Source organism: Arctopsyche grandis, chromosome 2, assembly GCF_051622035.1.
Source record: "Arctopsyche grandis isolate Sample6627 chromosome 2, ASM5162203v2, whole genome shotgun sequence".
NCBI lineage: Eukaryota > Metazoa > Arthropoda > Insecta > Trichoptera > Hydropsychidae > Arctopsyche > Arctopsyche grandis.
The window spans coordinates 26,348,974-26,370,679 of NC_135356.1; the positions used below are offsets into that span (position 1 = coordinate 26,348,974).

At 33.5% G+C, this 21,706-nt stretch overlaps 1 protein-coding gene across 1 annotated transcript; it reads right to left on the minus strand.

The window, feature by feature from the left end:
- Window positions 1–215: 215 nt before the first annotated feature.
- Neurl4 (neuralized E3 ubiquitin protein ligase 4) lies at window positions 216–21,212 on the minus strand. The gene is made up of 29 exons (XM_077445674.1): window positions 20,984–21,212; window positions 20,071–20,172; window positions 19,882–19,995; window positions 19,642–19,785; window positions 18,068–18,212; window positions 17,901–17,982; window positions 16,432–16,564; window positions 16,207–16,362; window positions 15,983–16,123; window positions 15,689–15,758; window positions 14,537–14,684; window positions 14,277–14,453; window positions 13,927–14,017; window positions 12,979–13,096; window positions 12,813–12,906; window positions 12,279–12,475; window positions 11,154–11,547; window positions 10,072–10,201; window positions 9,724–9,865; window positions 7,789–7,958; window positions 7,418–7,571; window positions 7,171–7,338; window positions 7,014–7,096; window positions 6,783–6,938; window positions 6,524–6,709; window positions 3,611–4,883; window positions 3,339–3,540; window positions 2,416–2,487; window positions 216–2,342 (listed from the first exon to the last, which is right to left on the minus strand). Exons 1-29 carry the CDS (start codon window positions 21,170–21,172, stop codon window positions 2,228–2,230), a joined length of 5,346 nt encoding a protein of 1,781 aa, XP_077301800.1. The 5' UTR covers window positions 21,173–21,212; the 3' UTR covers window positions 216–2,227.
- Between the last annotated feature and the right edge of the window lie 494 nt (window positions 21,213–21,706).

Genomic DNA, 21,706 nt, shown 5'->3' on the forward strand with positions numbered 1-21,706 from the left:
AAAATCATTTAAATTATTTTCCTGGCAATGAAATAATAATTTTGTCACTTTCAATAAAACTAAATAGATTTTAAAGTTGAAAATTGATTCCATCTGAGTATAAATATGAAAATATTCAAGTTTACAAAATACGTCAGTTGATGAATTTACGTTATACGTCAACCATATTGAATTTAATTTCGGTTGGTTGTTTTTGTTTCCTTTATTTTTTAATTATGGTAAAAAATTGAAACCGATCAATTTAATTCTTCCATTCAAAGCACACAAACAATGAAAAACTAAAAAAATAGGCTGTCAGCGCACATCCAATTATATGAGAAAACATGTAAAATCGGATTCAAACCATCTGTTGTGATCAAGGTGGGCAGCACCACCTTCGGTCAAACAAAATGTCATATATCAGCTGGAGGCTTATTAGTCATCAATGCTTCTAATATTTCCATACTAAATATTATACTAGATAAAACCACAAAAAAAAACCTTAATCAAGACATTCCATAACATGACAACCAACCAAAATTAAAATTATCAATTTATCATCATATATAATAATATTATATAAATCTGGAATTATACTCGATTACATTTTCAAAGGCACTATGGAGCTTTGTACCATCGATAAATATTTCATCCCATATATTATATACATACATATATAACTTAAATTCAACTTCTGACTTTATAGCACCCTCATGGCAGAATAAAAAAAGTTATATTTGATAAATGCTATCTGTTTATATGGTTACTATACCAATCATTCAACAGGTAGTATTTGCATTATACATATTATAGTATACTAGTGTTTTTACCCGGCTTCGCTCGGTATTTGTAATATAAACCACTTCAACATGGCCAATCTAATAGTAAACCTTTGTATTAAATTGATTTGATTAGTTTTATTTTATTTCAATTTATTTGAATATTCATTTATTTTTTTATTAAATTTAACGTCACGGATTTTACGAACCAAACAAACATACATACATACAAAGTCTCTTTCGATTTTATATATTAAAATGAATTTGTCGTCTTTTCCAAAAGTTAAGAGAAGAAAAATGAAACCATGTAACTTTGTAACGTGTTTCTACACAATATTATTTATTCTTTAGATTTTGATGGTTTGTAAGTAATATCGTATATGTGGACAATAAATCTCCACACTGCCTTTGCGAATTAAATGAAGCATAATTGCAGAGAAATATTATAATAATAGAAGCGCCCTTTGGAATACATTTCTTGTTTCAATAACTACACAATATTGTACGTGTATGCGTATGCTAGCTGCCGCCAAGACGCTTTCATGAAAACTTTCATATACGATGTTAATTGAATAATATGTTACTTAAATGATCAATTTACTTATAAAAATATATCCCATGTTGTTTGTTGTGTGTTTTTGAATGCATCATGCAATTTTTAACGATGCACTTGCCCGTTGCCCTTACCCAGAGAAGTTTTTATTGGACATACGTCGACCACCAAGCTTCAAATACGACTGATGCAAAAATTATTTAGGATTGTTTTTGGACAATTGTCACTTGACAACAATATAACGCCTAAAGCCACTTCTATTATTATAACATTTCTCTGCATAGTTGCTGAACAAATATTATATATTTATTACTATATAAACATACATACACGCACACACATACACACAGAATCCAAACTGACAGATTTCGACGACATTCTAAGTATGGACATCCCTCGTTGAAGACGGACCGTCGAGTATAACTCCATATTTAAATATTACTAAAAAAAAAGTAACAAAGAGTTCACCGAGGGATTATCCATATTATTATTATGTAACAAGGCAATGGTTTTTTCCTATCAAAAAAGCACCAGTAATGTGAGAAATGTAGTATTCATAACGACGGTCGGTTTTGTATTTGTAAAAAAGTCGGTGAGGCTGGACTTATCAACTATAAAAATATCTTTTTGACGATATACTTGTATTATTATATTATATATTGCGTGAGTGCGATTCTGCGACAGTAAAACCTTGCATACCGGGTGTAAAAAAAGTCTGCACAATAATCAGTAACTTTGCAAACACACACAGATCAATGTGAAAATACTGCCTTGACAAAATCTTCAACGCGATCAAACAATCAATTTTGAAGGAAATTACATAAAAGATGAGTCACTTTTGTCAAGACGACTTTTCACACAATCGATGTGTACAAAGTTAAAGCCAAAGTCCTCGACTTTTTTCACACCCTGTGTATCATGTAGATTCGCATAGTAGTAAGGCTTGCACTTGACAGTAACCCACACAATCCAGGAAATAGTGAATGGGTTTCACGTTGTACGTTTGACATATATCTTCAGGCAGTCCAACGCTGCAAAAAACACAGGTTTAAGTATCTCAGTATGTTTAAAATTCATCGTAGTGATGGTACAAACAATACTTACTCGTTCGGATTCCACACAAAGACTTCTAAAGCTGCTCTCATTTCGCCAATCAAATGTCTCTTATCGAAACACCTGCAAGCAATTCAAATGAAAATTTTAATAAAACCATAATCGATAAAAATGTAATGTATGATAAATAATAAAACATTAAGAAAGTTGATGGAAAAAGGCTGGACGATTATTTATAAATAATTTACAAATCTTCTAATATGTATATAAAGATGAATGTTGGTTTATTTGTCCGCTATGCAAATTTACTATTTTAAATTTAGAACAACTAAATTTAGTATGTCACTCAAGCTAACAAAAATTTTTTGAAAAATATATTTTTTTTTTAAACTTTCACCCGCCCGAGCAACGCTTAGCAATTTGGCTATCAATCGACTCTGACTCTTTTTTAATTTCTTTATTGTAGAAGTGTCAATCCTATCCTCCAATTTTATTGAAGTAAATCCACTAATAAATTGAAATTAAATAATTTAATTATAAAAATCATGAACTATAGTTTAAATAAAACCGATTGTTTCCTCCATCTCAATTGATTTCTTTGTGTATGAAATTCATACACACACTATGAATGTACTTACTTTTTATTTATTCCTATTTCACTACCAATAATTCAATAAATTGGGTTACATGTCAATTTTTAGTGATTTTTTAATTCCTTTAATTTTCTTTTATTGTGGATATCGCTATTATTTTCATTACTAATAATTTTATACGTTTGCAAGAAAAGTAGATCTTACTAAAATCGTTCAAGTTGGAGTCAGAGTCGATACATTTTGAACCGGCTCTACGGCCCTGCTATTTCAACTAATAAGAATTAAGATTTCGAATTTGCAAAGACTACTGAAATATAAATATAAGTCTAAATATATTTTTATATTATTAATAAAAAAATTCGCATTTTGTAAAACATTTACCGCAAATGAGAGTTATCTATGCGATCGGGTGGTTGTAATTTTTCACACGGCACTATAAACGCATTCCCTTGCGGAAGACCAGGATCGGGACCGACTTGAAGCAGATGCTGGATATCGTCAATGTTGATCATCCAATATCGCAATTTTCTTTTCGTCTTATCCGGTGACCTTCCAGACTTGTTCAAGAAAAAACGCACCCAACCTGAATTCAAACGGCAATGTAAAAAAACAAATCTCAGTTCAGTTCAAAATTGTTTTTAGTTAAATCTTACCGTGCGGAATATCGGTGATCATTTCGGATGGACAGCAAGCGTTGCAGAAACACTGCGGCGGATCGTCAGTAAATAAGAAATCGGGCAAACCCAACAATTCCTTCATATCAATCGCGTTGCTCAAAATCGAACAATCGTAAGTCTTAGGACTTTCTCTAAACAATTCCCTAATGTAATATATAAAATCATCACCCGGTATATACCCTGCAGGTGTTTCCTTAAAAAGTAACCTAATGTAGTATTCGTGGTCGTCGCATAGCGAAGACTTCCTTGCTGACGGTTCAGCACCTTTGAAAAAATCAACACTCAGATACAACTTGCTCAGCGTGCACTGGATTTTGGAAGACGAGCTGATGCAAGTGTCGTCCGACATGGACAGCGGGGGATCATCGACTTGACTGCTCTCGTACAGGTCTTTGACTGACTGGGTCACTTGACCACGACACTTTGAGAAGACGAACTTGCATGAATCTTTGAAGCTTGCGGTTGAGTTGTCGCTCTCCTCATTGTCTTTCAGCGAGTGACTGAGCACTTGCTGTTTGCATTGCTTCCACAGCTCCCACAATTTCCACAATTTAATCAACGAAGTATTGAGGTCAGACGTGTATTGTATCGTTTTCACGTCACAGAGATGCATCAGGGTCTTCGGCGTGAGATTGGATACGTTGTCGTGGCTCGTGCTGCGTCGCACGGATTGGCTCAACTTCGGTATGTGTGGCAGTGTTGTGCTTCTATGGAACGCATAGTCACGCTTGTACTGATCATCGAATGGCGTGAAAGACCAGATGCTGCAAGCTTGATCGTGCGCTGAAGCATTATTGTTCGGCCGATAGCAGTTCACTATAGTTGTGCGTCTTTTGATCTCCCTGTTTTTAATTTCATTTGTGGCATTCGCGGACTCCGACATGGAAATGTTCTGTATGGCTAGATTGAAGCTTTCGTTCTCAGACAGACTTTTAGACAGTTGTTGCTTTGAAATCTTCCCCTTCGTTTGAAAACTGATGGATGATTGCGACGAGTGACCATTGTTCAGATTGTTCCTGTTGGGATTGCTGGATTCCTTCTCGTAATATTCCAAATACGCCTTCTCACACAGTTGTATAGTTTTATAGTATTCTGAGTTATTGTTGCTGTTGTGTTCTAAGATTGTGTCGCCCGGTGCGCATATTACATTAGGAAGAATATTGGGTTTCACCAAATTGATAGCAATATCGTCACTATCCGATAAATCAGCTTCAAAATCGTGCGTCTCCTCATCGTTCAAAATTGACACCTGAAATTTTAAATAAAAATTAATAATACAGGTTATGAAAAAAAGAAATATGTATAGATGAGAAACATGACCAAAATGGCAAAAATTACCTTTTGGAATATTCAAATGGTAGTCAAAAGAATGTACATATGTAAAAGAAAGTAAGGACACGGAATGGAATAAAGACATTCAATTAATAATAATTGATAGTGTAAAGTTGATGATTATTTTATTGCATTCATTTCAAATCACAAATAATATAATAATAAATATATTTGGAAGAATATTAGTAGTAGTAGTATGTAGGCTTAGTTCGTTCAATTTCCAGTACATAGTAAACAAAGATATGTCGTCCTGAAAGAGTCTGTTAAAGTCGTTGGGCTTCGATCTTAGATACGGGATAGAAGAAGTGATATAATTGGTATTAATAACTAATAACATTCAATTAAGAATAGATGATTTTATTTTGGAAAAATTTCAAGTCCAAAAAGGCATCTGACAGGGATGCACACTCTCTCTTGGTCTTTTGAAAATACTTATATGGGGAATACATAATGAAAAGAGTACTCAACGGATGGGAAGGTGGAATAACAATAGGCAGCATAAAGATTTCTAACATGAAATACGCAGACGACACGACGTTAATGGCCAGCAATGAGGATGAAATGACGGAGCTTCTAAACAAAAATCCTATTTGTTGACAGAATTGAATTTCTCATAATTTCCGATGCTTTAAAAGGCTATGAGGAAGTCGACAACATTATCTACCTAGGTGCCTTGATCTCAAGGGAAGAAGGTTGCCAATTGAAAATCTGCAGAAGAGTAGGAATGGCAAAAACGGCGATGGTCAGTCTGATAATGATATGGAAGAACCGCACTATTATGAGAAAAACGAAAATCCGTCTTGTGAGATCTCTGGTGCTTAACGCTGAAAAGGACCTAGAAAAAGACGCTAGAAAAATTAAACCCTGTTAAAGAGAGAAAGGGCTATGCTAGATGCATTTGAAATATGGTATTGGAGATGGATGCTATTCATCCCATGGATAGCAAGAAGCACGAACATCTTTATCCTCAAAGAGCTGGCAGTTTCATACTCTCCACAAAATGTAGGAAAAGGGTTCTTTCCTATTTTGGCCATATTTCATTTCATAAGAAAGTGGAGAGTCTGGTAGTCACCAGAACACTGGAGGGAAGGCGAGCGAGAGGACGGTCTCCCAAAAGATGGCCAGACCAAATCTGATGGGATCGTGCCTTAACGCTGCCTTCAATTTGGCACAGACCCCGACGGAGTGTAGGTGGATCGGTCATCAAATTCCAGACGACATCAATGATCATGACGCTCAGTATTGAGAAAACAAGGAAGAACAGAGTAACTTAGGACACAAAATTAATGTTAGACGCAAAATCAGGCACACATAGAGAAGAAAATTACATTTATAGAATACTAAAAAGAAATCAGAAGAATGATTGGGGATATAATATGTACATATGTATGTATGTACATTGGCACTACTATAAAAATGACAAAGGGAATGTCCAGATGGTATCCAAGAGGATGCAGAAAGGTTGAAGAGACGTTTAAAAAAATAATTGAATAAAATGTGTAGAACACATGATGATGAAATTAGTATATTCGTATCATATCGTAATAAATATATTACCTGTTCACACTGTCCATAAATGTCAATGATAGGATACAGTTTGTTAACTTTTTGAGTCATTCTGCTGAAACAACCCAGATTCACGTCGTTGACAATGAGATGAAGCTCACGATTTTCGGTGAAATCGAGAATTATGACTGCTCCACTGCGCAACATATCCAATGGCTTTCCATAATCACTCCAAATCTATAAAACACAATTGGACATTACAATAAATCTAAAAACATGCAAATTTTTACTATATATGTACGGTACATACAACATTCCCGTCCAGATAGAGATGATCTCCGGATACAATCCAACAACCTTGTTTAAGATCTACCGCACTAGTTGGCAATCGTAGAGCCAGCGCCGATTTGCTCACTCCAACCATGATGGAAGAACTCCAAGACAAATTAGTTTTTGTTACTTGAAACTGGAATGTAACACTTCCTTGTAAAAAAACTTTTAACGAAACATAATACATAAAATGCATAGTATTTTTAAATACCTTAAAGCATTGCCCTCTAATGATCGGTTTATTAGCAATAACGATAGCACGGTTGTAACCATTCAGTCGTCTGACTCCGATTCCTGAAAATACACATACAATTAAACAAACCATACTATTCGAATTGGTATGTATGTATATTGAAAAAAAAAATTACCTTGTTTTTCAATTACGACATTGCCGCCATGATTGATATGAAAAAATGAAGCAAGTTTTTTATGGCCATTCAAGGGAACGTCTGGTGGCTGTTTAACATTCTCACTAGTCATATTGGCCAGAGTGGCATTGTGATCTGGAGAGTTGCACCTGGAAGCGTTGATACTATCTGTCGACAAAATAGCGACAAGTTACAAAACTAAACTAAATTAAAACAAACATCATCCACGTAAGGAAATTACTATTACTATTAAGCTGAACCGGACTTGCACATCCGATCAAATGAAGACTGTTTCCATCGTCCGAGGCCTCCATTTCACCATCCGCGCATGGAAAAGATTCGGTAGATACCGCTTTGATAGATGTTTGAGAGCCGCACATTTCAAAGACTACAAATACTTTCTGAAAAAATTAATAAACAACATTTTTACTTGAAAGTAATATACATATATTGAATTTTTAATGTAAATTATTATAATAAGCTATATATATATATATATATATATATATATATATATATATATATATATATATATATATATATATATATATATATATATATATATATATATATATATATATATATATATATATATTGTAATAACATCAATTATCTTACATCTGGTACGTTTCTAAATACAACATTGATTTCTTCAGTATTTAGCTGTAATGCGATACAATCTGAATACCCAATACGTCTTAAACCGACTCTGTCCTTAGTTTTTAACCAGTTTAATGATGGATAAACGACATTCACATGTGGTGATCCGATAGTCATTTGCTGGTTTCCTTAACATATAAATATTACAAAATCTAATTATAATTAAAAAAATATATATTTATGTAAAAACAATGTTAACGAACTAAATGTGGTGTGATCAAAAAATACAGACAATACACACTAAAATCGAAACTTAAACTTTATACATGTATTAATGTATATATATAATTAGCCTAATGAGTCACACATTGAAGATCCTACTAAGGATAATACAGTGCAGAATTTACTCACGGTGTGAAGAGGCGATTAGCAGAGAGCAGTTTGGGTTCAGACAAGGCTTGGGTACCCGAGAGGCCCTTTTATGTATGAAAACACTACTCCAAAGATGCAGAGAAGTCCGTAAACCTGTGTACATCTGATTTATAGACTTTGGAAAGGCCTTTGACCGTGTCCAATACGCTCGCCCGATGGAAACATTAAAAAATTTTGGCCTGGATGATAGAGATGTCAGATTGCTACGAAATATTTATTGGAATCAGAATGCAGTAGTACGTGTCGATGATCAATTCACTGATGATATTCCTATAGAACGGGGCGTCAGGCAAGGATGCATGCTATCACCTACTCTTTTTAACACCTACACCGAATCCATCTTCCACGATGCTCTCCAAGAGGCGGAGGGCATCAAGGTGGACGGCGAGACGATCACCGATATAAGATATGCTGATGACACGGCACTAGTCACTGAAAATTTAGCAGACCTGCAAAGATCTCTAGACCGTGTACATCAAGAAAGCAATCGAAGAGGTCTGCGCATAAATCTAATGAAGACAAAATTTATGATAGTAGATAGAATGCAAACAGACACCGGTGATCTAACGTTGGATGGAGAGGTGATAGAAAGAGTAAAAAGATTCAAATACCTGGGTACCTGGCTGAATGAAGAGATGGACCCAGATGAAGATCTAAGAATCCGCATCGAGATGGCTAGAACAGCATTTATAAAAATGAAGGCGGCGCTTACAAACAAGCATCTCAATCTTCATACGCGGTAGAGATTCGCGAAGAGCTACGTCTGGACAGTATTACTACACAGATGTGAGACGTGGACTCTGAAGACCAAGATGATCAGCCGCATCGAAGCTTTTGAGATGTGGGTTTACAGGCGTATGCTGAAGATTCCGTGGACCAAAAAGATATCAAACGAAGCTGTCCTCGGCATGATGGGGAGAGGCAGGGAACTTGTTTCTGTCATCAAGCGGAGAAAGATGGAGTACCTCGGACACATGATACGGGGTCCAAAATACGAATTTCTCCGTTTGATAACCATGGGGGAAAATAGAAGGAAAAAAATGGATTGGCAGGAAAAAGTTATCTTGGCTTCGAAACATGCGCATGTGGACCGATATGAGCGCCGAAGATCTGTTCCGAGCCGCTGAAGACCGATGCGGATATCTTCAAATAACCGACGAGGTGGTCGCCAACGTCCGGATGCGGACAAGGCATTAACAAGAAGAAGAATGTATATTATTATTATTATGTGATGACAAGACTTTCTAAAGTATATAAAGGCAATGATTGATGTTGTGAAAGCACTGTTATTTTTAATAGACCTCTATGCTGCCAAGACATGAACAGTGATGGCGGCAGAAAATAAAAAAAAAGATCATATTCAAAATGTTGTGACGTCGAATAATCATCTAAGGTAGAATTTAACAAAGGCATGGGGCAAAAACAGTTAATTATAAAAAATCCATTCACGGTATTCTGATCACACCTGCATTATATCCAGAGAATCTAATTGCATGAAAAATTATTCATTATCCTACAAACCTTCAATGTACATCGTCCCCGGTGGTAAATCCAACATTGACGATGGTAATTTACTGTTAACATAAGCGTTCAGAATATTAACATCGGTGACACCGATTCGCATGGATCCTGCGAAGTTATTATCGCAGCTCATAACCTCCACCTAAAAATGAAAATATTAAGAAATTAAAACATGCGATTCCAATTTTACCATCATATCTAGAAATATGACAAGCATTGAATACAAAACTTCTATTCCATGAATGAGTAAAATCACATTTTACTAGCAATTTTCTATATAGATTAGTGAGGAATTTATTTTATTTCATTATATATGTAACACATGAATATATTGTATTTTATTGTAACCTCAAATAGTCCATCCGGATGTAGAAGTGATGCGCTGAATACTAAATTGGACATTGTCGTCAACGAAATGACACGAGCCACTGTATAATCACTGTTAATTTCTATATTTGATCCACAATATTCCGAAAATCTAAAAAAAATATACAAATGAAACAACGAAATTGCTAATAATTATATTCACATACATACATATATTATATTATATATTATACATCATTAACACCCAATGAAAATTCATTAACATATTTTATATATTATATATAAATTGAAATTTCTATTGTTTTTTTGGTCAAAATCTTTAAATATAATTTACTTCAAAGCATGGTTAATTCAATTGGTAAACAGATAAACTCATATGTGAAAATTATTATTTAACAAAAAAATTATCAAAGCGGAGACTAATCAATACTTACTAAGTTTGACCCACCGAATCCGAATATGACAATGATTTTTGTTGGTTTTTTTGTTTTTCATGAGATTTTAAAATTCGCTAGATAATTAATTATAGTTATTTTAAAGCAATTAAAAATTTAGATCAATAAAAAAATACATCAGACTCGATTCCAATACTCATTTTTGGCATAGCAATACCAGATTCTGAGTTTAAGGCCGCCAAAGTCAAAAATCTATAAAAATTGCACATTTTTTTAAACGCTCATATCTCAAAAACGAGAGAAAATCAACAAAAATCATTGTCAGTAGGTCTAACTTAGTAAAGATTGATTAGTTTCCGCTCCAGGAAGTAAAAACGTGATTAAATATCAATAATATGATAGTACTTCGTATTTAATGAACATTTTGTCATTTTTTCTTACAGCAAATCTATACTAGTCAACGTTTAAAAGCAATGTTTTAAAAACCTACTTGCAGAGATATGGATATATTTATTTATTTTAAAGTTTTCGACCATTGTGGCATTACAGGAAGAACCTAATGCGCCTATATTTATATAAGAATTGCACCGTTTTTCTGTGAAATTGACTTATATTCATTTGTCATGGATACGATATTCAGTTAATGGATTGTCATTGTATACTGACGATATGAATATAAATAATTCAATTATTATACAATGTACTAACATGTGCTTGGTAATGTGCGAGCATTGAAGTCCTGTGGTGGGCATGTTCAGGGAGTTGTCCGAGTTGCCACTGAAGCCTCTGGATTTGGGGGGAGACATGCACACTTCCGAACACTGACCACTCATGTCGATCACAGCGTATATGTTCAAATTGTAAACGTCCCACGCCTTACCCTGGTCCATACCGTCCAGGTAAAAGTGCACGCTCCTGTCGGCGTGTCGCATCACGCCCACCCGACTGTTCACCGAGATATTCTGCAGGTTCAATGAGTACTTGTCGGACATGTAACATCCGTTATGTATCAGTGTGCGGCCGTGGAGTATATACGTATCTTGGGTTATGTTCTTGAAAGTTGACGGCACGGCGATTTCGCTCGGACACGCTGCTGTAACACCTGGAAAAATTGTATTGATCTATCAATGAATATTTTACAATCATGTGCTATGTAATTTTAAACCATAATGATAGCTAAAGCATACACATCTATTTACTCCATAAGTCATTCATTATTCTGTGTCTTGCTATATGTACATACATACACGGTTGTCAATCGATTAATGTGGAGATGGTATTATTACGCTGGATACGTAAAATATACATATGGTCGAATTTACTGAATACAAAAACAGCTCATAGTAGAAGCTCGGCTGTTCAAGGAAATAGCCACATCATTTAGATTCAAGTTTGTTATATAACAAGCTCAATGTCTGAATATATCATATAAATTTTCAGGGATTGATTTGTATACAAGTGTAAACAACCCTAATCGTTAAGTACAATTCTAGAAATAATAGCAATTGTAAAACAACCTTTGCAAAAGAAAAGGCTGTCATTTATAAATATTATTATTTAACAATGGTTTAATAAAAAAAACTGGCCCTTCTCAAAAGACTATTGCAAATTCTAACTTGTAGACAAAGTTATTAACCGATTATGAAAGTTCTATTAATTTCCTTACAATGTTTTTAAAGTAAAATCACAACAAATTTTATTATTAGAAACATTTCTATTGTGTTAATATAAATCTCAGATCAGTCATTTCAATGTAAGAGCCAAGATTTAACTCGTAACAGTAGAAACTGACTAATAACTTTTAAATACAAAATTTTATAAAAAATCAAGTACCAAAAGCAATACAGCTATCGCAAAGGTCTAAAATGTCCGATATTCGAATCTGAAACATTTCACACTCCCGCAACGGACGACTGCTGAACAATAGGGCGTCTTCAAAGTTGACCATTGACGCGATCCTCGTTGCCACCAGCCCGATGCCTTGCACACGAACATTTCGGCCGTGAACTCGATGGAAGCACAGATCTCCTCTAAAAGTACAACAAACATATATATAAATTAATATAATATATACATATATATATAAATTAATATAATATATACATATATATATATATATATATATATATATATATATATATATATATATATATATATATATATATATATATATATATATATATATATATATATATATATAAATTAATATAATATATACATATATATAAATTAATATAATATATATATATATATATATATATATATATATATATATATATATATATATATATAAAAATATAAATTAATATAATATATACATATATATAAATTAATATAATACACATGAAAATCACTAGGAAGTCATACCCGTGTAATGTCGTATTTGAAATGGAAGACGGTAAAGATTCTGGAGAATTTGGAAATTGCACAATGCTTGCCTGTGCCGCTTGTCCGTACAAATCTACAAAAAGGACCATAAATTTACACTGAAATAATATTCGGTGGATATAAAACATTAGCTGAAAATATTTACCGATGACTCCATACACATTTTCAGGAACTCCTGCCGTTGCAGGTCCCTGATCAACTCCGTTTATGTAAAAGTGTAATGTACCACACGATTGTCTTACCACGCCAACTCGATCCCCGACCTGTAAAAAACGGAATGAACATCCTATAATATACAATTAATATGAACTACAACAATTACATAATGCTGAATAATAGCCAGAGATAATGATTTGGTGAAACACTTGTAGCAACTGGGGGCTGGTGCAAGCATTTCTATATAATTGCATATACAGCCGTGGACAAATGTCTAATGCAGCTTGTAAAAAATGGTTATAACCGAAAATACACAGGTATTTGAAACAGCCACTATCTGCATCGCATCTTACTAAGAATTAACCATACTTTTTATTTCTTGGGTTGCTTATTATTTTTAAAAAAATTCGAAAGTGTCCATTTTACGCAAATCAGTATTTCGAGAGAAATGGTTTCGTCACATCGTTTTTATCAGTTCCACCCGTTTTTTTTTTGTTGTTTTTAAATGAAGTGCATTTTCTTTTATTGAAAAATGCCAAAAGCATGGGAATTGAGTGAAAGGAACATGGCTCAGATTATTTTAATACATTTTCAAAGGTCGGCATAGAAAACATTTCAAACAATTTAAATTTTCGTGATGTGCCGTCCAAAAGATATTAAAAGAATAGAGTGAATTTGGTTTTATAAAAAATCGATCAAAAACAGGAAGAGTAAGAAAGAGAACACTGTCAAGGTCTCATTTACACGATCGTATCTTCCAAACTTACAAAAACAGACCTGAGCTAGCTAGAGAAGTGAAAACGGAATTTAAGCTGATGGTCTGATTTAACATGCAGATGTTTTATGTCTAATTTATGGCTAAATAGAAAAAGTTGAAAAACAATGATAGTTTTAGAATGTTTCCCCATATTTAGTTTTATTGTTTATTTTTACTAACAATAATCCGATCCAAACTGCTTCCATAACGATCTTGAACAGTCGTTCCATTATGCATTACGCCATTACCCGTCATCATCCAAGTTCCGGATCTGAAATCAATTATAAGACAAATTATAAAATAAATGCTTTTACTTTATCTACATATGTACATATATACGAAGAATCAATAGATGAAGTATTCTGATAATAATAAATTACAGTCTCAAGATTTGAACTAATTTGTATTTAGTTTATTAATGCAAAACATGTAAAATATATCAAGTATCGTTAGGAAAGGTCTATATTTATAGGTGTGTATTAGAAAAGTGTGGAATGTATGAAAGAATAGTCAAATATACTAAAACAAACCTCATATTTGTCATGGTGATGGGAAATTCTAGATCGTTAGGTGTGTGCGTAGTGACGCCTATTTCTATAGAACCAGCCCATTTCTTTACGACTTTTTCTAGTCTGACTTCGAAGATTTCGCCAGGCCTCAATGGGCGATTGGTTAAGACAACGCCGTTGTTGAAATCATCTGTCGCTCTGAAAGAAAAAAAAATACATATGTTTTAATACAAATATATTCATTGATATATTGTACATGTCTATACGACAGTTATATTCACCGTGGTCTGTGTGCCGTAAGACCCCCATTGGATACAACGGCATGTGCCCCGCAGTTGGAATGGAATAAAAGACGATCGGAGATTGCCAGGTCAATGATGAAATTCCTTCTCGATGGCTCGCCATGGTCTTTACCGTGTGTGATAGAATCTAATTGCAAGTAAAACGTTTTTATATGGAATAACTAATAAGCTACTGCATTCCATTCCAATAGGCAATATTACACTATCAATATTATCTGTATTGATAGTGTAATAGGTCAGTATCATGATAATCAGTAGCGAATCCGGTTTGTTTTAAAATCTGCGATATTTAAATCGCAATCCGAATTGATAGTGTGATACCCCCCCCCACTGAAATATTTTGTCAAATATACTCAAAATGTTCTTTATTGATTTAGCCGACTTTTAAATATGTTGTAATAAGCATTTACGTTTTTTTATAATAAAACAAGCATTTATAATAGTGTTTAATTTGGAGTATTCGAATTGCGTAGTTCTAAGATTATTTAAAATCAACGAGTCCACTATTTAAATATCTATTAAGGATATCATTAGAAAAAATTTCAAAATTTAAATCTGATCTAACAAATATTTATATGTATTGATTACTTTTAATTTATAACTGTTTATTATTATATATAATTCACTTTAGACTATTTTGTGAAACAAAACGTTTCTTAGTAAATACTCTTCTGTATAAATACATGAATTTTCTAATTTTTAAAGTTTCGAAAAAGAACTGTACGAGCAGGAGGTACAGCCATCAAATGATGATGCACATAGTTATTAGGAACATAAAGTCCCAACTGTTCCAGCAACAACGGGCATGACGTATTACCACATAGTAGCTGGAGAACGAAACGAATTAATGAGAAGTTTCTCCGAAGTTCAAGGGAATTATACCCAAGCATGCCCAAAAGGAAAGGAGAAGGGTAGAGATATGGGTAATACCCAAACTCTTTCCTACAGAGAAAACGAAGAAATTCTTTTTGCACTTTTTCAATCATAAGAGAGTAATTTGCTTCATGCGGATTCCACACAATCGCATTATACTCTAGCTTACTTCTAACAAGCGAGTTGAAAAGCAAGCGAGAAGACAAAGGGTTGGAGAATATATGTACATACATACTTACAACATCTCGATTTACTTACTCGATTGTGAAAATTTTCTAGGCGTTATACTGTTGGGTACTTTTCTTTCTTCCGGATCAATAATTGTCACCTATAAAGAAACACCTGCCATTTTATACACTGTTGTTGAAGCGTTACGCAATTAATTCATATGAAAAAATGTATTCGCATCGAATGCATTAAAATTAAGAATACATTGGACTCGCATTTCTCTGTACACATCGCTTACTATGCAATATACCTTTTTAAAGATTAAAAATTCGCTTTTGCAATGCAAAACATACATACGATGATCAGACGAGACGTGACACTCACCTTTATTGTCATACCGTATAAATCTATTACGCCATAGACGTGCTGTGATATCTTCGAAGCTGCCATACCTTGGTCGAGGGCGTTGATGAAATAATGCAAATTTCCATTACTCTTTCGCATCATTCCTACCCTGTCTCCTTCCTGTGACATTATATTTCATAATTAGCAACTAAATTATATAAAATAAAACTATGCATTATGTATTTACAATACAACATATATACCCTAAGTTCATCTAAATTGAATTGGCCGTATTCACGACGGGTGCCTTTGCCATTTATCAAAATTCCACAGCCGGACATCATAATAGTACCACTGTGCATGTTCGTCATGGTCGAAGGAAATTCTATTAGCAGCGGATTATGCGTTGTAACGCCAACCTAAAAAGGTATATACAATACCATTATGTATTCAAAAATTTACAGTGTTAGAAAATAATACAATACTACCTCTAGACTACCGCTCCATTTGTTGACGAGATGATCGATACGAATTTCAAATAATTCATCATCGTAAAGAGCACGATGCGTCATAACAACACCATTGTTGAATTCATCCAGAGGATCTCTTCTTTCGGCGCTTCTGAAAAATAGAGAATTTCGTGACAATAATATGAGGATGATGAGATAAATATCCCCTATACACAGGCAGATTCAAGGGAGGGTGCCATGCCCCCCCCCTTGTATACTTTCAAAAATGTATCAATATAAAAAAAAATTCAAAATTTTAGCCTAGGGTTTTTTTTAACAAGATATTTTTTTTATGTATTATGTTTTCAAATTAAATGTCCCCCCTTTGACCATTTTCTGGATCCGCAAGTATCCCTATATTGGTTTAAAATTAAAAAATCTACTATCCAAAAAGAGTTTGAGGGAATTTCAGATGTTTCAACGTAATGTAATAGTGATTATTACAACTATTCAATATATACATAGACATAAAACTGTTTAAATAAATAATGAATGCATAAATTCATTCTTACAATATGTATCAATAAGCTATAACTCTTCTAAGGTATAATTATAATCATTCAATGAGCAATCAATAAATCGTAGGTATAAGAAAAATAAAATTTAAAAAAGTAAAAAGAAAAAAACGTTTTAAGTCCCATAATTTGTGTCATCGGTAAGTGGCATATAAACGTTGTATTTACCATTTTCATAATAATAAATGGACAAGTTTTATAACCCAGATGTTACCCTGATCATTGTGGCTTAAGATATCATCAGTATTCATCCAATTAAAGAATGTCATAAGACTCACTAAGGACTACGTAGTAGTGTAGTTATCTACGTGTCGAAGGACTACGGTACTGACAGCACAACTAATACTTACAACGTTATGCAAATACTTACGATTTGCTACTTCTTTTAAGTTTCTACCATTAGGAAGCGGCATTTCAACATTTTTTAAGGGTGCAACTAAAGGCTGGCACATATGTACATACACCTCAAATCACGAATAAAATGCATTTGAGCCTATATGGCACTTACAACGTTACGGTTTGGCATTCAACAAATTTCAAATTAGCAAAAAGTAAAAGTATAAATGTTTCTATTACCTATGTATATGCTATATGTTAAAATTAGCTTAATCGATTTTGTGTATTATTCTAATTTCAATATATCATTTTGCAATAGCATTGATTTAGTAATAACTTAAATGAATAGCGGTAACTTCCCATTGACAACTGAACAAAAGCCTTTTGGCAAATTTTGAATTGTGACATGAAATGAGCGATATATATTATTGAATGTGACCAAAAAATATGAAAAACGGGCGATTCTCAGACGCAAGAAATGAATGATGAAAAATATAAATAATTATGTACTTTCATAATAAAAAAAAAAATAGAATTAGTGTCTTTCATTCCAAAATTGACGCATGAAATATAAAAACATCATAAAAAAAGTCTCACTTTCTATCCGAGCTGAGCTTCACCAAACTACCGCAGTGCTGATGAAATCTCAATTTCGATGAGTTGGTCTTGATATATCTCTCTGCAAACGAAAATTAATATACATGCAAATTATTCAAACGCAATGAATGTTTATTTTTGTATAAATTATTATTTAAAAAAAAAACCTTTAGGAATAGCACCTTGCCCGCTGGTTTTTGATGGTAAATTAACATGCACATTCAAATCTGGACACAATTGAAGATTCGAAAAGTACGGAACGTTTGGTGTGAGTATTGGACACGACCAGCCTGACTTGTCGCTGTTGTGATTCTGAAATACCAAAAAAAAAAAAATGTAATCAAATCAACATTGGTAATTATTGAGTATATGTACATATATAAAAAGTTCACATACAAGTCAGTTAACATAATATTGTGAATGATAGACCAACGAGAAATGGATGACTATCGTTGTTTAAATGATTTTTCACTAAATACAAACACTAATTACCAAATAAAGATAGTAAAAATTAACCTTAACATTAGAATTAGAATTAGATATCAATATTCTAAGAATTCAAAAATGAACGAATTTAATCGTTATATTCGTGCTCAGTGGACCTTTATTAGTAAACCAGTTAATCAAAACATCTTTATATCGGTAAAAAAAAATAACATTTTATGTATAATACATATAACCTTGGTAGGCGGTAATGTTCACTCACGAGTCATAGTTGACCCTGCTGAGAACATTTTATAATGTTATTTAAAATAATTTACCATTCGAATTAGTACTGTGAATGATTTTAAAATCTACATATTTGAAGATAGCTTTTGACTTTTAAACCTATTGTTCGCTTGTGAACAAACTATTATAGTATGTTCATGAATGAACCGGAGTGAACACTTGGACTGTAATAGATGTAAGGTCAACCCTCCGAGTGCTGACGTCTTTTCTGTTGAAAGCCCGCCACGCTGAAAATTTCGTCAATCTTTCCAACTAGAATTATTTAGAAATCCAATAGAAAGCAGGTATAAAAATTGTAGCTAATGCAAATAACTACCGCCGAGGATTTCGAGTTTTGTAAAGGTATGTTTAGATTCTCTAATATATCTTGCAACAATATAAAATAAACAAAATAAGTATATTAATGAATGTATTTTTCCAAAACTAATTCCATTTTCTTCATTGTTGTTAAAATGTAATGCTCACAATCTAAATGCCAAGCCACAATTTAAAATACTCAGCAGTTAGGGATTTCCATCAAGAAATTCTGCTATGGTAATAAATTCAGAAATTCCGGTGTAAACCAGTCTTTATAAACATTGACACGGATTACACGACCCATGTTCAATGCATTTTTTTTTCAATGCGGCCTGGGAAGGCTTAGCGGGTAGTATTCTTATTTATTTTTTACATACTCAAAATACAACGCCTATCGGCGTATTTCAGGCTCATGGAATTGTTGGCAAAACGTCGATCGGCGTTGGTCAGCATTCAAAGGGTTAATTAATCATAATTTTGATTGTAAAGAATTTTTATAAAATATTAGATAAAAAAATTGTTTGGTGATGGGTAACACAAAATGTTTTCACAGAACATATGTATGGATGTAGGTTGCTAACTATTGGCATATATTATAGAATAAGCATAAAAAAAATACATATGTATGTATATAATTTATATGTACATAGCATTTAACGGCTTGCAGCCCCAAATTAAAAGCACAAGAAGAAAAATACTAGAATGTCCATCCCACCTGACATTGAAGTTTCTCAATCATAGTTTTCATTGTGACTTGAACACATTTTCCATACAAATCGATAACAGCATAAGCGGGATTTGGCAGGTTTTGGGTCACAATACCGATACATTCGCCACACACCTCGAATATAAGATCCCCCTGTAAGCATATGCATTGAAATATAAAACAGGCGTTTAAACGTAATCTTTTAGATAACAAGGGATTACTGAATTTTGGTGTTCTCAGTATACTAACAGAAGAGGTTTTCATCACTCCGATGGTGTCGCCCTCTTTAAGTGTATTCAAATCTTTACCATTTATCTGGATGTATGGAGCTCCATTCTTCAATATCAAATTACCGGACATTACCTGGAATTTAAGTTAATATATTATTAGCATGTATAATATGTATGAGTATTTATTTTTTTGGTTTCGTATACTGACCCATGATCCATCTACAAGCGTGGTCGCCGTAGTCGATGGATCTATTGTACTCGGGTCACATGTGATGACACCTATCTCTATACTACCACTCCATGTGTTAATCTTAAATGCACAAAAATAATATCATAAAAATTTCATTGAATAACAAGTTTTTAAGGTTGATGTGATATGAGCTATTTTTTAATACATAACATCTTGTCCTTTTGCATGGTGTCTCATCTGCTGGGAAATAAGGATCAAATAATTCTGCTAGATTTTTCAAATGATCACCGATGACATTGCACAAAGATCTCAAATTGAAATCGTATTAAATCGCGAATAGTATTTGCCAAATTATGAAATATGTATGTCGTAACAGTTATTTAAAACAAAGATTGGATAATTTGGGTTGCGCTAATTATTTACAATGTATATAATTTATCTTATTTGTCAATTACATTGCTGATCACGGATCAGTAACCGTCAGGTCATGATTTATATACAAAATCGAAGGGCTCCCACACATCGGGCAACCCCTAGAAATGCACAGGCAACGTTGGCTAATTATATATTTTTTCTTTGTTTGGTAATTCAGTTTCTACAGTTGTTATTAATATGTTTTTATGTTATTCATCCAGGCTGCACTCGTTATACCATATTGCATTGAAATGTGCAAACAGGATGATCTTCAAAAAATATAAATTTTTCATCTATTTTTATTTTTCGTTTGCTTTCAATCACATTGAGTTAAAGTAGCAAGTAATTTAAAATAATTTTCGGGACTTCGTCTGTTAAATTTGGTTGGTCCCGCTTAGATCGAAACGTCTGGCAAAACTGCGAGTACGAACCACATAGCAGATGACAACAGATTGTAATGGTTGAGTTGCTGGAAGGTCTGAAGTTCATTAGTGGATATGTGCGGGTAATAGTTTACCTTCTTGTCAATGTGTAGCTGAAAGAGATGGTCGTCTGGTAGGGGAGATGCGCTGAAGACGAGGCCGTGGTTAAACTCTTTGTAGTTTCGTTTAGCCATTACCGTACGGCCATCGTTAACTATAGTGACTCGTTCCGAGGAAGCGGGGCGAAGCCCTAAACTGAGCACCGCCGCCCCCGGCCCCGACATACCCCCCGGCTTCGACTGCTCGGCCCCACTGCCGTCTGTCATTCTTACCAACACGACCAAACACTCATCGCTATGGCCATTGCCTATATATATTTTTGCAAAAGTCAATGGAGGAAGTAGTACTTTCGATGGCCTTTTGGATTAAAATGGTACATTAAAATCAATTGACGATAAATCAATATATCGCCATCAGTTAGTAGAGGATTGGATTACCATCGAGGGTAAAATAAAACAATAATAAATTATTCGTATTTTTTATCTTTAAAATTCAATCCATCGATTTCATTTGTAACATTCATATGAAGAATGATATCATTACTCATGCTTCTAAGGTAAGGAGACCTGTTTTTTAATTTAAAGCCTGTACATTTTTTTTTAATATGTCAGTTATTAAAAACGATAAAGAACATTAGAGAATCATGGAAGCACATTTATTGAAGCCTGTTTATCAACATTGATTTCAATATTTATAAACAGGCTCGTCCCAAGAAAGTTCTCGATCGTCCAAATCTGTCGATGTGGCTTCCCTCACAT